This window comes from Mus pahari, chromosome 1 (genome assembly GCF_900095145.1).
Source record: "Mus pahari chromosome 1, PAHARI_EIJ_v1.1, whole genome shotgun sequence".
NCBI lineage: Eukaryota > Metazoa > Chordata > Mammalia > Rodentia > Muridae > Mus > Mus pahari.
Genome location: NC_034590.1, coordinates 124457245 through 124469883, shown reverse-complemented (window position 1 = coordinate 124469883; position 12639 = coordinate 124457245). Strand labels below are relative to the sequence as shown.

The 12639-nt window shown below is 48.8% G+C and overlaps 1 protein-coding gene across 1 annotated transcript in view; it reads left to right on the top strand.

Moving 5' to 3' along the window:
* Positions 1 to 208: 208 nt before the first annotated feature.
* Positions 209 to 12639, top strand: part of Dtx4 (deltex E3 ubiquitin ligase 4) — a 33237-nt gene continuing 20806 nt past the window's right edge. The window contains exons 1-2 of the mRNA XM_021194690.2: positions 209 to 680; positions 9085 to 9793. Coding sequence (XP_021050349.1) covers positions 470 to 680; positions 9085 to 9793 — 920 coding nt within the window. The 5' untranslated portion in view covers positions 209 to 469. The remainder of the gene's footprint in view (positions 681 to 9084; positions 9794 to 12639) is intronic.

The following is a 12639-nucleotide window of genomic DNA, read 5'->3' as shown; positions in this document are numbered from 1 at the left end:
GCCGCAGGAAGGGGGAGCTGTGCCACCGCGGTCGCCTTACTCCGAGCGGAGAGAGGGCGGAGGGCGTGACCGTGCGCCGCGATCCACGCGGGCGCCCGCGGAGCCGGAGGCGCAACTGGTGCGAGGCGGGTGCAGCGTCGCGCTCGGGCCGCGCGCCCCCGGGTGGCTTTGCAAGGCGGGGCGGCGAGTGCGCAGGGCCGGGCCTTTGCATGAAGCCGCTGGACCCCTCGGAGCAGCGGCAGAGGCGGCGGAGCCCGGCGGAGCGCAGTCAGAGACGGGCAGCTCCGGGGTCCGCGTCCCAGTGCCTACGCGGCTGCGGACTCCCCCATGGGCCGCAGCTGAGGCTTCCCGCAGCGGTGGGGCGCGGACCGGGGGGCGCGGTTGAGACTCGGAGGCGGCGGCGCCGGAGGAAGCGCAGAAGGCCGGGCCCGGGAGGTGGGCAGCACCGCGCCGCAACCCCGGGCTCGCCATGCTCCTGGCCTCGGCAGTGGTGGTGTGGGAATGGCTGAACGAACACGGCCGCTGGCGTCCCTACAGCCCAGCCGTGAGTCACCACATCGAGGCGGTGGTGCGCGCTGGTCCCCGCGCCGGGGGCAGCGTGGTGCTGGGCCAGGTGGACAGCCGGCTCGCGCCCTACATCATCGACCTGCAGTCCATGAACCAGTTCCGCCAAGACACGGGTGAGCCATTCACATCCCTTGTCTGTCCCGGGAGCTCCCGCCTCGTGGGTCCGCTGTGATCCACCCAGTGGCCAGCTTTGCTCACTGGCATCAGCTATAGGTGTTGAGGGCAGGTGCTTCTCTTCCCTAGATCCTCATAGGATCCCAAGACCACCTCCAAGTAAATGTCCTTGCAAGTAGTTTAAAGTGTCTTGATTATACAACTCAGCTTCACCCTAGCTGCAGGAGACCCTTTTATGCCCCCTCAGCCCCTAGTAGCCTTTTGTGCAAGAACTCTCTAGGGCTTTGCAACCTCCCCTTCCCCCCTTCCCCCAAGAAATGCTGACTCTTCAGCAAGACACTATTTGAACCTCTTGGCCCACACCTGCTCACACCTCAGTTGACCCTGCTTTGCCTCAGGCACCTTTGGGCCTACCATACACTTGCCCCACCCCCACCCCTTTCAACTTTAATGTCTATGGCCCCCTTCTAGTGACCCAGCCTTCCCACTGACAGCTCCTGGGTATGAGACTTGGGGAGGCAAAGGGAGCCCTAGTCTCCAATTACTGTCTATTGTATGAAAGGGCTGGGACAATACTGGGAGAGAGAGTGGAGCATGGGTTCCAGGACTGGAGCATCCTGGATGTGGTGGCATCCACAGATGCCGCTGCTTGTACACTCCAAGCACTGAAGCAACAGGCCAGAGCAGATGGAGAGAGGAGGCGGGAGGATTGGGCTCTGGAATGCCTGGCAGGGAAGCTGCTCCCTTTGTCCATAGAGAAGGAGGAGGAGGAGAAGGGAGGGAGGGAGGGAGGGAGGGAGGAGGAGGAGAAGAAAGGCTAAGAAGAAACTGTCCTCAGGTTTTTTTTTTTTGTTTTGTTTTTTGTTTTGTTTGTTTGTTTTTTGCTTAAAATAGCAAACAAGAGCCACCACTCTGGCCTCCCAAGGCACTAAACTCTTATCTTTCCATAAAAATCAAGTTGCCACTAGGTCTGCCACAAATCTCGAAGCTGTGTAGCTCTTTTAGATCCTAGCAAGGAAGGGAGCTCTATAGGTTAAGTTAGAGTGAGGGTTGGGAGCTACTGGAGAGAGAAGAAAAGCAAGGGTGCTCTCTTCTTTGGGTCTAGTTTGTCCAGGCTTAACTGATGACTTGGGACAAGTTTCTGTCTCCAGACAGCAATCTCTTCAATTGGGGGGGGGGGTGTCATTTCTGGAATTCTGGCTAGTCTGTCCCAAGGGGGTAACTGCAGAGCCTGGAGCAGGTGTGGTGGGGAGGGAGAAGAGGAGAAGAGGAGGAGGAGGAGGGCCCTGTGACTCAGGGAACAGCTGCTGGACAGGTCCTCTAGCTTCCTAGGAAAACCCTCACATCCTGTGTGCTAATTGGGATTGTCATGGGAAAGAGGTGCAGTTCCTCACTTATGTGATGTGTAGTCGTAACTCTGAACAACCTCTTTGCCAAGAACTGTATGACCATGGCCAATGGAGGAAAACTTTCTGGAGGGGGGGAAAAAAGTTCCAGAAGTTTAACATCTGGTTGGCTGGAACTTTGATAGAAAAAGCAGGGAAGAGGAGCTGAGAGACAGAGAGGAAGAGAAAATAAATAGGAATGTTGGGAGCTGGGGAGAAAGGATTAAATGTAGCCTCGGAGTAAGAAGAAGATGCCCATTGTGTATTTGGTGGAGGATCTGGAAGTGATGCCTGGTAAAGGGTGTGGGGTGTGTGTGTGTGTAGAAGAAGCAGCTGAGCCCTGGAGGTGGGATCAACAGACCACCTGACTGAGTTCCAGGCCTGCTCAAAATAAAACAGCAAGTTTAGCTCTTCTATTTCAGACTAAATCTGTGCAGCATATGGAGAGCTATGCTAGTAATGGACTGGCTCCCATCCTCTGCCCCCATTGTTAGGAAGCTGGAGGCTTAATCTGTGACTTAATGGGTTTCTCTCAGATGAACATAGATAGACCTAAGAGCATCCATGATGTAGAAGTTGCTCTTGACAGAAGTGAAGCTCTGGAGAACATAGAATGAGTGACAGACTCTCTGTCCTAGGGTCTGGCTGCTAGTAGCACTTCTTGGAGGTCAGGTACATATTCCCTAGTGATTATAGCAGGTCACTTGGTGTTGGAGCTGCTTCTGTTTTATGTCTGCATCTGAGAATAGCCACGATCCTAGGCAACTACTCTGCCACTGAGCTGTTCTGCATCTTCCCCTTCTAAAACGATATGGTCTAGGTATTTATTCTGGCTGCCCTCAAACTGGTCAGCTACCTGTCTCAGCCCCCCTAGTGCTAGGATTACAGATGTGCACCACCTCCTCTGGCCTTAATCCTTTTAAAGACTGCGTTTATGTGTTTCACATCCATACTTCTTTGGTTTCACCCCCTCTTTCCTGCATCAAGATCATTTTCCTAGGTACCTGCTTTCCCTGTGGCGAGTGCTTGGTTAGGGTGCTGAAGGCATGGGACTAAATTCCTAGAAAGGCTGTGCCTGCGAGAGAGCTTATAAATGCACATTAGAATTCTTTCATGTCAGCTCTGACTGCCTTGTGCTCCCTTCTTCAATGACACAAGAACTCAGTTCCTCTGAACATAGACCATTGAGAAGATTATGACATGGAAGGAACTTTAAGCCACCAACTCCCAGGCAACCTCAGCCAAGCCCTGGCAATATTTAATTAAATTACCCATTGTCCCCAAGCCATACTTTAAAACTGGGAACCAGAGAAATCTCTATAAAGACAGACAAGCTCAAAGTTCCCTGCCTGGCAGCAATCTCTCTCTCTCTCTCTCTCTCTCTCTCTCTCTCTCTCTCTCTCTCTCTCTTTGTTTGTCTTGTTTTTATAGGCATTTGACATGAGAGCTTTTTCTTTTCAGAACAGTATGCTTGGATACCTAGTAAGTCTTAGGTCTCTCCATTCCTTCGAGCTCTTGGCTGCATCCAGACTGTCTCCAGGGAGATGGTTGGGGGGTTGCAGATAGCCATGTGCCTGCTTCTGTTTGCCCTGGCTTCTCCTTCCTGAGACTCTTGCAGATGGAAGCTGATTTACATTCTAGGCTAGATTTCACCAGGCATCTGGACTGGAGGATATTTAGAAGGAAAGAAGAGAGGCGAGTAGGAACCAGTCTTGGCCATTTCTATAAGCCTTGGTAGAGTCTTCTCCATCCAAAATTCTCTGCTGTCTCTTTTTCTTTTGAGGTGAGGCCTTTCCCTAACTGCTCAGGTCTTTTCCTTTGTAGATTGAAGAGAAGCCTTCAAAGACCTTTTTCTTCCAGCATAGGCATCTACAGGTACATGGGCAGGACCGCCACACCAACAATGATGCTAATGAAAATAAAATAGATTGATGCAAGAGTAAGTCTTTCCAGTTCAAAGTGTTTAGTACTAGCCTATCTCTTTTATCATTAATGCAATGAGAAAGGAGTGAGTGGTACTACTAGATTTAACAAAAATCTCTTTTATTGCTTCCTACCTAGTGTTGGGCACAGCAGCGGAGGAGGTAGACATTTGGATGAACATGTGGATGCTGCAGTATAGAGGAAATGTGTCTGTGATATGCCAAGCAAGTTGCAGAGGTGTCTTGTTGAAGGATTTTATGAAGACTGTTATGCCCATTTTAAAGAAAAAGGAACAAGTTGAAAGAGTTTAAATTGCTCATGAGTTCAAGTTACTTAGTCAATGGCAGAGCTAAGAGTCTAATGACATATCCCTTGTCCCCTCCCTGCCTTGGTGAACGCTGTCCATTGACTCCATGTGCAGTTGCAAGCATGTGGAGCATAGCAGTAATAGAGCATCCCATGTGTTGCCCTTATGGGACATTCTATACTGAGGGTGAGCTGAGGTGGTGCTAGAAAGAGAAGCTTGGGGCTTGGATAGTGGATTTTATAAAAACACAGGTGTGGTTTACATGTCTCAGTGACCTCAGCCCGTGCCTGGAGCACTGTCTTCTGTTTTCCAAAATACAAAACCTCCTGGATGTTTTTGGATGCTTTTGTCTGGGTACCTGGGGGAAAGCAACTTTTCCTTCTCTCCATTCCTCCTAGTTTGTGAATATTGTATATCTCTACCATATTAGAGACCTTCTTCTTAGGTCATCACACCATAGTACAAGATGGAACTTCCTTCTTTAGACCATCTAATTCATGGTCCTGAATATCACAGGAGGAGGACATTCCAAATAGAGCAGTCTCTAGAGCAATGGTTCTCAACCTGTGGGTCACGCTCCCCACAGGGGTCACATATCACATACCCTGAGTATCAGATATTTCCGTTACAATTCATAACAGCAAAGTTACAGTTATGAAGTAGCAACAAAAATAATTTTATACATGGGGTCACCACAACATGCATAACTGTATTAAAGGGTCACAGCATTAGGAAGGCTGAGAACCATAGGTCTAAAAAGTGAGATCTCATCTTCTCTCAAATTCCAAATTCGGGGTTTTGACCTTGTGTATTTTCAATGACTACCCTGTAGGACTGAACTCAATTCAGCAAATTTGTCTCCAAAAATGATCTCATGTTCACATTCCTCTGTTTGCTACCATTTCACTGTTTTCTCACGGTCAGCCTTGGGATTCTTTCTCTTACCCAGAGCCTGGGTGGCTAATATGTCCAGGGATGTGAGATGTGTAGCCATCAGTTGGAATTTTAATGTGTATGAACACAATTGGATTCTCAGGCCAAGGCTGTTGAGTCTTGAGGTCATTGCTGGATCCCTGGGGATTATGAACAAGTGGCCTTGAAACCTCGTTTGCAGAGTACCCAGCTGTCCAAGCTCGGGTCCTTTCCAGTCCTCTCTGTGGGTTCTCCCCAGCTCTCTTTTTGCCTTCTCCAGCAGGCATTCACTCACTTTGAACATCAGAAGAGCAGATCTATCTGGTCTTGCCACTTACAGTTAAAACACTTCACTAGCTCTTCACTACCCAAAAACAAAGTCCATCGCAGCTTAAAGTTCTAGACTTTCTATGCCCTGGCTCAAACTTGCTCCTCTAAGCCTTAGGTGTTTCCAGTAGTACTGAGGCTGCCTCTACTCCACCCCTTCACATGGTTTCCCCTTGAAGGGATGCCCTTTCTTACCACTTGACTATTGAAATTCTCTTTATCTTTCAAGAATTATGACATTTGTCATCTATTTCTTTGAAAGTTCTGCAAACCATTGTTACTTCAGCTATTGATCACTATTTATTGAGCCCCCAGGGCAAGTCAATCCTTTGGGACAGAACTAGGTGCCTACTGTCACCAGATTGAGGCTCTAGGGAGGAAGGCAGGTCTTTATCTAACTAGCCACATAGATAAATGAGTAAACTTCACATCGAAGTCAGTGCTGTTAAAAAGTAGGATTTTGACTTGGTCACAGAAATTTCCTTTTGGTGAAATGAGCTTTATTTAACCTGAAAGAGTAGGGCCTAGCATCAAGAAGAGTCCCAGGGTCAGAAAAGACTAGTAACAGGGGGAGAGACTGGAGGCCAGCATGCAAGGAGTGTGTGTAGACCATGTGAGAAGAAGGAGCTGTGGTGAGGAAGGGGATTGTTGTGCTAGCCTAAGAAAATATTGTAGGAAGATTTAAACAGAGAAGGGGTCTAGTCATTTTCCACCACCTTACATCTCCTTGACATCCTTTGGCTCCTTCATCAACTGCCACTCACACCTTTGTCTCCTAACTGAGGAATGCTTGAGTTTTGCATTCTCCATAGCAATTAATGGGATGCTGAACAATAGGCGATCAATGAATGAGTAAATATGACAGTAGCCAGAGTGTTCAGTCAATCATGGCCCAGTTTATGGTGCTTTTATAACTGCCACACATAGCACTGGGGAGTAGAGTACAAAGAGCCACACAGCTCTATCCCTGCCCCCCACTGGGCACCTACAAGAAGAGTAAGCTTAGCCATCTGAAAACATTCAGTCAAGTTCTGCACCTCCAACTTCCTGAGGGGTGGGGTTCGGAGTAGAACATCTCAAGGACGGGTGAACAGAGGCACAAGAAGTAAAAGAGAGGAAAGTTTTAGGACGTGAGTGTGACGGGGGTGTGACAGGGGGGCGTGTAAGCAGGAGGTTGTGCTGCTGAAGAGCTGGGGGGAGCTGCAATGGAGTGTGAGACTTTGGAGGTCTCCATTTGTCAGAAGTAGTGGGAAATGCAGAGGATAGAAGGAGCTAAACTAGGAGCCTGCGTGTGGAGCCAGGAATTGGTTTAGGGAGTTAGAGACAACGTTCAGACTTTTCCAGGATTGATAACTGTATTATCTAAAAACCCAGTCAAACAATCAAAAATGCATTTGTAAGGACTAGTCAAGTGCATTGCCCATGTTCTCTAGAGGGAATGTTAAAAAGTGTCATTAAACTTTCTTGAACTTGATTTTCTTATCTGTAAAAGATGCTTTGTGAGATTGCCGTGGAAGTTGTACAGAGCTGGTACCTGTGAGCAGCTATCTAAGTGTTAAGAAGGGTCAATAAGGACAGGGTGATTTTGTATTCTTCAACTCTCCCCCCTACACATATGCACGCACACGCGCGTCCTCTAAACTGCTCTTTCCCTATAACATCTCAGGATGAGCTATGATAATAATTACCAGCCATTTGGTTGAGCACTTGCTGTGTGAGAAGTTCCTATTTGTGGTTCTATACTTGTTTCTTCATTTAATTTTCAAGTCCACCTGTTGAAGTACATAGGTAGAAACCTAAGAGATGAGGAAAGGAGACTTCCTCCCACAGCAGGAAGCAATGGAAGCTCCTTAAGGACCCTGTGCTTTGTTCCCCAGAAAGCTGACCTGCTGATAAGGAAGGAAATGGAGGCTAACCAGGGAACACCCCCCTCCCATCCTGATACCCAAGGGCCCCCAGCAGAGGTCCTGGCACTGAATAGAGGATTGTTCTGCTTCTCTGAATGTTGATGTTTTGGGTCATTAAGGGGCTTGGAGATGGGGTGGGGAGTGGGTTATGACCCTGGCAAAGGCCTGAATAACCATTGTTCCTTTCTTTCCCCCTTGAATGGGATTCTGTCCCAGTCATGGTGTCTCCTTCTGGGTGGGAGGAGGGGTTGGGTCAGAGGCCAGGAAAGGGGAGCCTTTTCCCACCACTTCCTCAGATGAAGCCTAAGTTGGCAGATACAGGGACCGCTCCCCTACCCCAGCATCTCAGAGCCCTCTTCAGTCTTGAGTCTTGATGTTGATGCTGTGAAATGAGTCTTGATTGGAGACAGAATTTGGAATTAGGGAGGGGAGAGGAAAAAAGAGGCAGAGAATCTGACTCTGTAGGCCAGTTGTCTAGCTGTCCCGCTGGGTCATCTGTGCAGTCCTATTAACTTGTAATCACCCTGGCTCTTCCAAACCCACAGAGAGACCATCAAATGAAGAGGATGCTATCTTTAGAAGAGTTGAGTTTCTTGGAAGAAAATCTTAGATAATTATTAAATGGTTCTTGTGACCATTGAGAATGTTATTCTTGCTGATAAAAGGCTTAATTCTGGGAAACGGGTGAAAGTTTTCTCAAGAAGATGCCCCATCTCCTAATAACACATCTTTGTCTTTTTTTAAATTTATTTATTAGTTGTTGGGTTTTTTTTTGTTTTTTTTTTTTTTAGCATTTATTTGTTTTAGCAGGACAGGGGCGAGTGGGTTGGGCCATGGCATGTGTTTGGAGGTTAGAGGAAAACCTTTGGGAATGGGTTGTCTCCTTCCACCGTGTGGGTCCTGGGGACCAAATTCAGGCCCTCGGGCTTAGAATTAAGTTTCTTTACCCAAGGAGTCAATCACCAACCCATTCTTCCTTCTCTTTAATGTGCTTTGAAAGAGTCATGGTGAGCTTCATTGCCACAGCCTCTGGCCTTCTAGATGGAAACAAAGTTGTCCCCCTTTCTTCTAGACTTCCAAGGCTCTGTGTTCTTTTCTTCCATAGCCCTGGGTACAGTCATATTTACAGGAACAGAGATGGCCTATGAGCAGCTCTATGTATGAAGGCATTTCTCTCTCAAGTGAGAATTATCAGCCATTCCTGAGAAATCCTGGCATGTGTGAATTCATATTCATTGATTGAATAAATGAATCGCCTTTAGTGTTTGTATGTATTTGTTTGTTTGTTTGTTCGTTTGTTTGCAAAAGCTCCCAGCGGGGAGCCAACAACTATTGACTGAGGTATTCTGTATTAGCTGTGGAGTGAATTGATTTGTCTGAAAAACAATGTGCCTGGACCCCAAACTTGGAGGTGCATTCTGTGGTTTGGCAATGCTTGCCCTGCCCTCCATGTGGTTTCTTCTACTTCTACTCTGGATTGTTTGTATGCTTCTCTGAATAAGCCTTATTCAAAACTGACACACTACTAGGCAGCCTAGGGCCTGCCACACAGTAGGTCTCCTGTTATGTTTACCTGTGAATCTAATACAAATCAGTGGGATTCTATACAGGCTCTAACGCTTTCTCTGTCTGACTTTGACAGGGACCCTCCGTCCAGTTCGACGAAACTACTACGACCCATCCTCAGCCCCTGGCAAGGGTGTGGTGTGGGAATGGGAGAATGACAACGGTTCCTGGACTCCCTATGACATGGAAGTCGGCATCACCATCCAGCATGCCTATGAGAAGCAGCATCCATGGATCGACCTCACCTCCATTGGCTTCAGCTACATAATAGACTTCAGCACCATGGGCCAGATCAACAGGCAGACCCAACGCCAACGCCGTGTCCGACGACGACTAGACCTCATCTACCCCATGGTCGCAGGCACTATGCCAAAGACGCAGTCCTGGCCAGTCAGTCCTGGACCGGCGACGTCCTCCCCTGCACCACCTTGCTCCTGCCCACAGTGTGTTTTGGTGATGAGTGTCAAGGCTGCTGTGGTCCATGGGGGCACTGGGCCTCTTCAGCCTCCAGCAGCACGAAAGAACATGGCCCTCTCTGGAGTGGGCAAGCTGCCCCAGCCACCTGGCCCTGGAGCAAAGCCACTAGACCCCACTGGCACCATCCGGGGCCCAGGGAAGGCCATCAGGGGACAAGTCTCTAATGCACCAGCTGGGGCGACTGTAGGCTCCCCTGCCAGCCCACAAGGAGGCAACAGGAAGACCGGAAGGGCGGCATTGGCCACCTTGAATCGGTCTAATCTGCAGCGACTGGCTATTGCCCAGTCCCGGGTGCTGATCGCCTCCGGGTAGGTGTTTCCTTGGCTGTGACAGAGCACTAACGCACCTCAGTGATAGCGTGTGACTCACTTCTGGGTCAGACAGCAAGAGGGACTTGCCAAGACAGGCATGTTTAGTCTTCTCAGGCTGAGCTGCCCTGGCAGGTAGAAGCCAGCATGGTATGGTATGGACAAGGAGGTCTTTCATATTAGGGATCCAAGAGGTCTGGATCTAGCTGGGGTCTTACTTCTCATTGGCCACATGGTCTGAAACCAGATTCACCCATGGAGCTCTGACTTCATCATTGTCCAGTCCCAGTGAGGGGCACAGATGATTGTGGTAGAAAGACTTAGGCAACTTTAGTCCAGCTCACTGTGTTCTGGTTTGACAGTGTTATCACTTCATTTATAGTGACTCTGGTGACACTGTCCCATTTCACAGATAAAATCAAATACATTGTAGGAGTATGGCCTTGTAATCCTCTTTCCCCTTTACCTCAGTACAATAGGCGCCAAGCAATGATTGCTTCTTTCCTGGCCCATCGTGGCATTCTCATGAGACGCTAGTGCTGTTAGAAGTGCCATTGGTGTTTCTTATGTTCTCTATCTCCCTCATCCAGCAAACGGGAATGCCCAGCTCCCTGCACTCAGCCTTTGCCTCCCATGCTGTCTTTGTGTCTTTCAATCATACCCAGCAGCCTTCCTTTTACCTCCAGAGGCCTGACCCTGCTGCTGTGTCACGGATGGTTGAAAAGGCTTTAGAGCTGGAATGAGTCCCTAGACTGAAAATCCAGGCTGCCCTAAGGCAATACTATAGACACTTAGCTGAGTCTCCAAACAGAGTCTTAGCATAGGGACAGGAAATGAAAGATACACTGTTGAACCGAAGTTGAACTGGGCTGGAACAGCCTCTCTTTCTGCCTCTCACTTGTGTGAGCCCCAGGATCTTTGCAAGGGTCAGTGTCCTTGTATGTCAAATGATAATCCAAAGTTTACAGAACCTGCTCATGGAATCACTGTGAAACCCTCCATGGATAGAGGTTGGGCTTGCCCATGTCTGCCCATTTCTTTTGCTGATGTATTTTAAGCATGGGCACTTTGCTTGAGAGATATCGTCTCTTAGTGGAGAGAAGCTGGAACACAAGCTTTCGTGTACTGTTCTGTCCTTGTTTTGGCTATAAAGCCTCAGTGACGGTGAAGGCAGCTTGTAATGCCAGCCAGCGGCACGGGATGGTCATGAGTTCCTCCGTGGGGAAGTGCAGGATGGGGGTGGGGGAGGCGCCAGGATCCTGCTGCCACCCTGCCTCTTTACACGGGGTTGCAGCAGAGTGCTGGGTGCTCTAGCAGAGTTCCAGGGTGATTGCCAGTGCATAGGAGGAGGCACAGTGTACGTAGGGGACCCCCTGACTGTTGAACTTGAACCCAGTTCCTTGCTGTGCTGCTCGGAATAAGTTTTGTTTCCTCTGTCTTTGGTGTTCTTAGCTGTTGAGTGACATTATAATAGAACTTCAGTGCTAGGGTTGTCACGTGAGTTAAATGAAGCCTTCAGTTCAGAGACTGCACCGAGTCCAATGGGTATTAGCTGCTGATGGTGATGATGATGATGATGATGATGATGATGATGATGATCTAATGACTATACCCTTGTGTTGGTGAACCCAAGGCTAAGCTGAGCCAATCCAATTTACACATCATTTCTGTCCCCTTGACAAATGCCCCACTAACCCCATGCCATCATGGAGACAGATACCCCCAGATTACCTTGAACTACAATGAGTGTGAGGAACTCAGCAAGCTTCATTTCTTTTGTTTGTTCCCCGGCCAAGCTGGAGAAGTGAGAGGAGTCCAGGCAGCAGTTTCGAAAGGGTCATAGAAATGAATTGCTTCTGCACTGTTTTTCTGAAAGGGGCCCCTCCCACCTCTCTCTGTCTTCCAGCCCTTTCTTCTCACCTTTTTTCCACCTCCTGCATTCCCATTGCCATCTTCCCTTGCTGCTTTTCTTGGCCACTAATGAGCGTGTGTTATCCTCTTTGTCTGGCACTGCCATCAACCTTCTGTCATTACACAGTCCCGTCCCCATCCCCTCTGCCCATGACCTCTTCAAGCAACTTTCCCACAGGAAAGGGAAAAAAAAGGAAGATCAAGGATGGCAGGCAATGTGGGATGAAGAGAAAGTATTGGCAGCGTACAAAAGATAGAGCAAATTATTCAGACACAAGCAGGAGGTTCTTAAAGGGGGTGGGAAGGTCGGTGAGGGGCAGCAGTCACCCCTCTCCCCTCAGAGTCCAGGCTTCAGTACCTCCAGCTAGGCATGGTTGCTGGTTGCCTTAGAGACAAGGCTATTGTCCTTCATGAGGCTTCCTGGGTTGGCGAATAACTCAGAAAACACTAGCCTTCTCGGCATGGGGTCTGCAGGGATAACACACACACACACACACACACACACACACACACACACACACGCCCTATTTAGGCCCCTTCTCTTTACTGTGTCAGTTCCTCTCAGTTTTACTTTATCAAAAAATAAAAACTTGGATTCTCCATAACTGGGAACAGCCCAAGCGGATGGGGGAAGGGCTGCCTTCCGATTGGCCAGTGCATGATTAGGTCCAAGGGCTTTGGCTCGGTTGCTTGGAAGATGTGAGAAGAAGGCTTGCTATTGGATCGCTGCTTCACAGAAGGAGGGGTTTGGGCTCAGATAGCTGAGGCCCTAGGGCAGAGGACAGGTTTTCTGGGGTTTTCCTTTTAATCGGGAACCATGGGGGAAGGGCAGGCAGGTGCTGCCTACTCACAGCCTCCAGTACTGCTAGGCTTTCAACTCTGCCTTTTATACCTGATACCCTGTGCTCAAGAATGTGAGAAAACTGGATTATTAA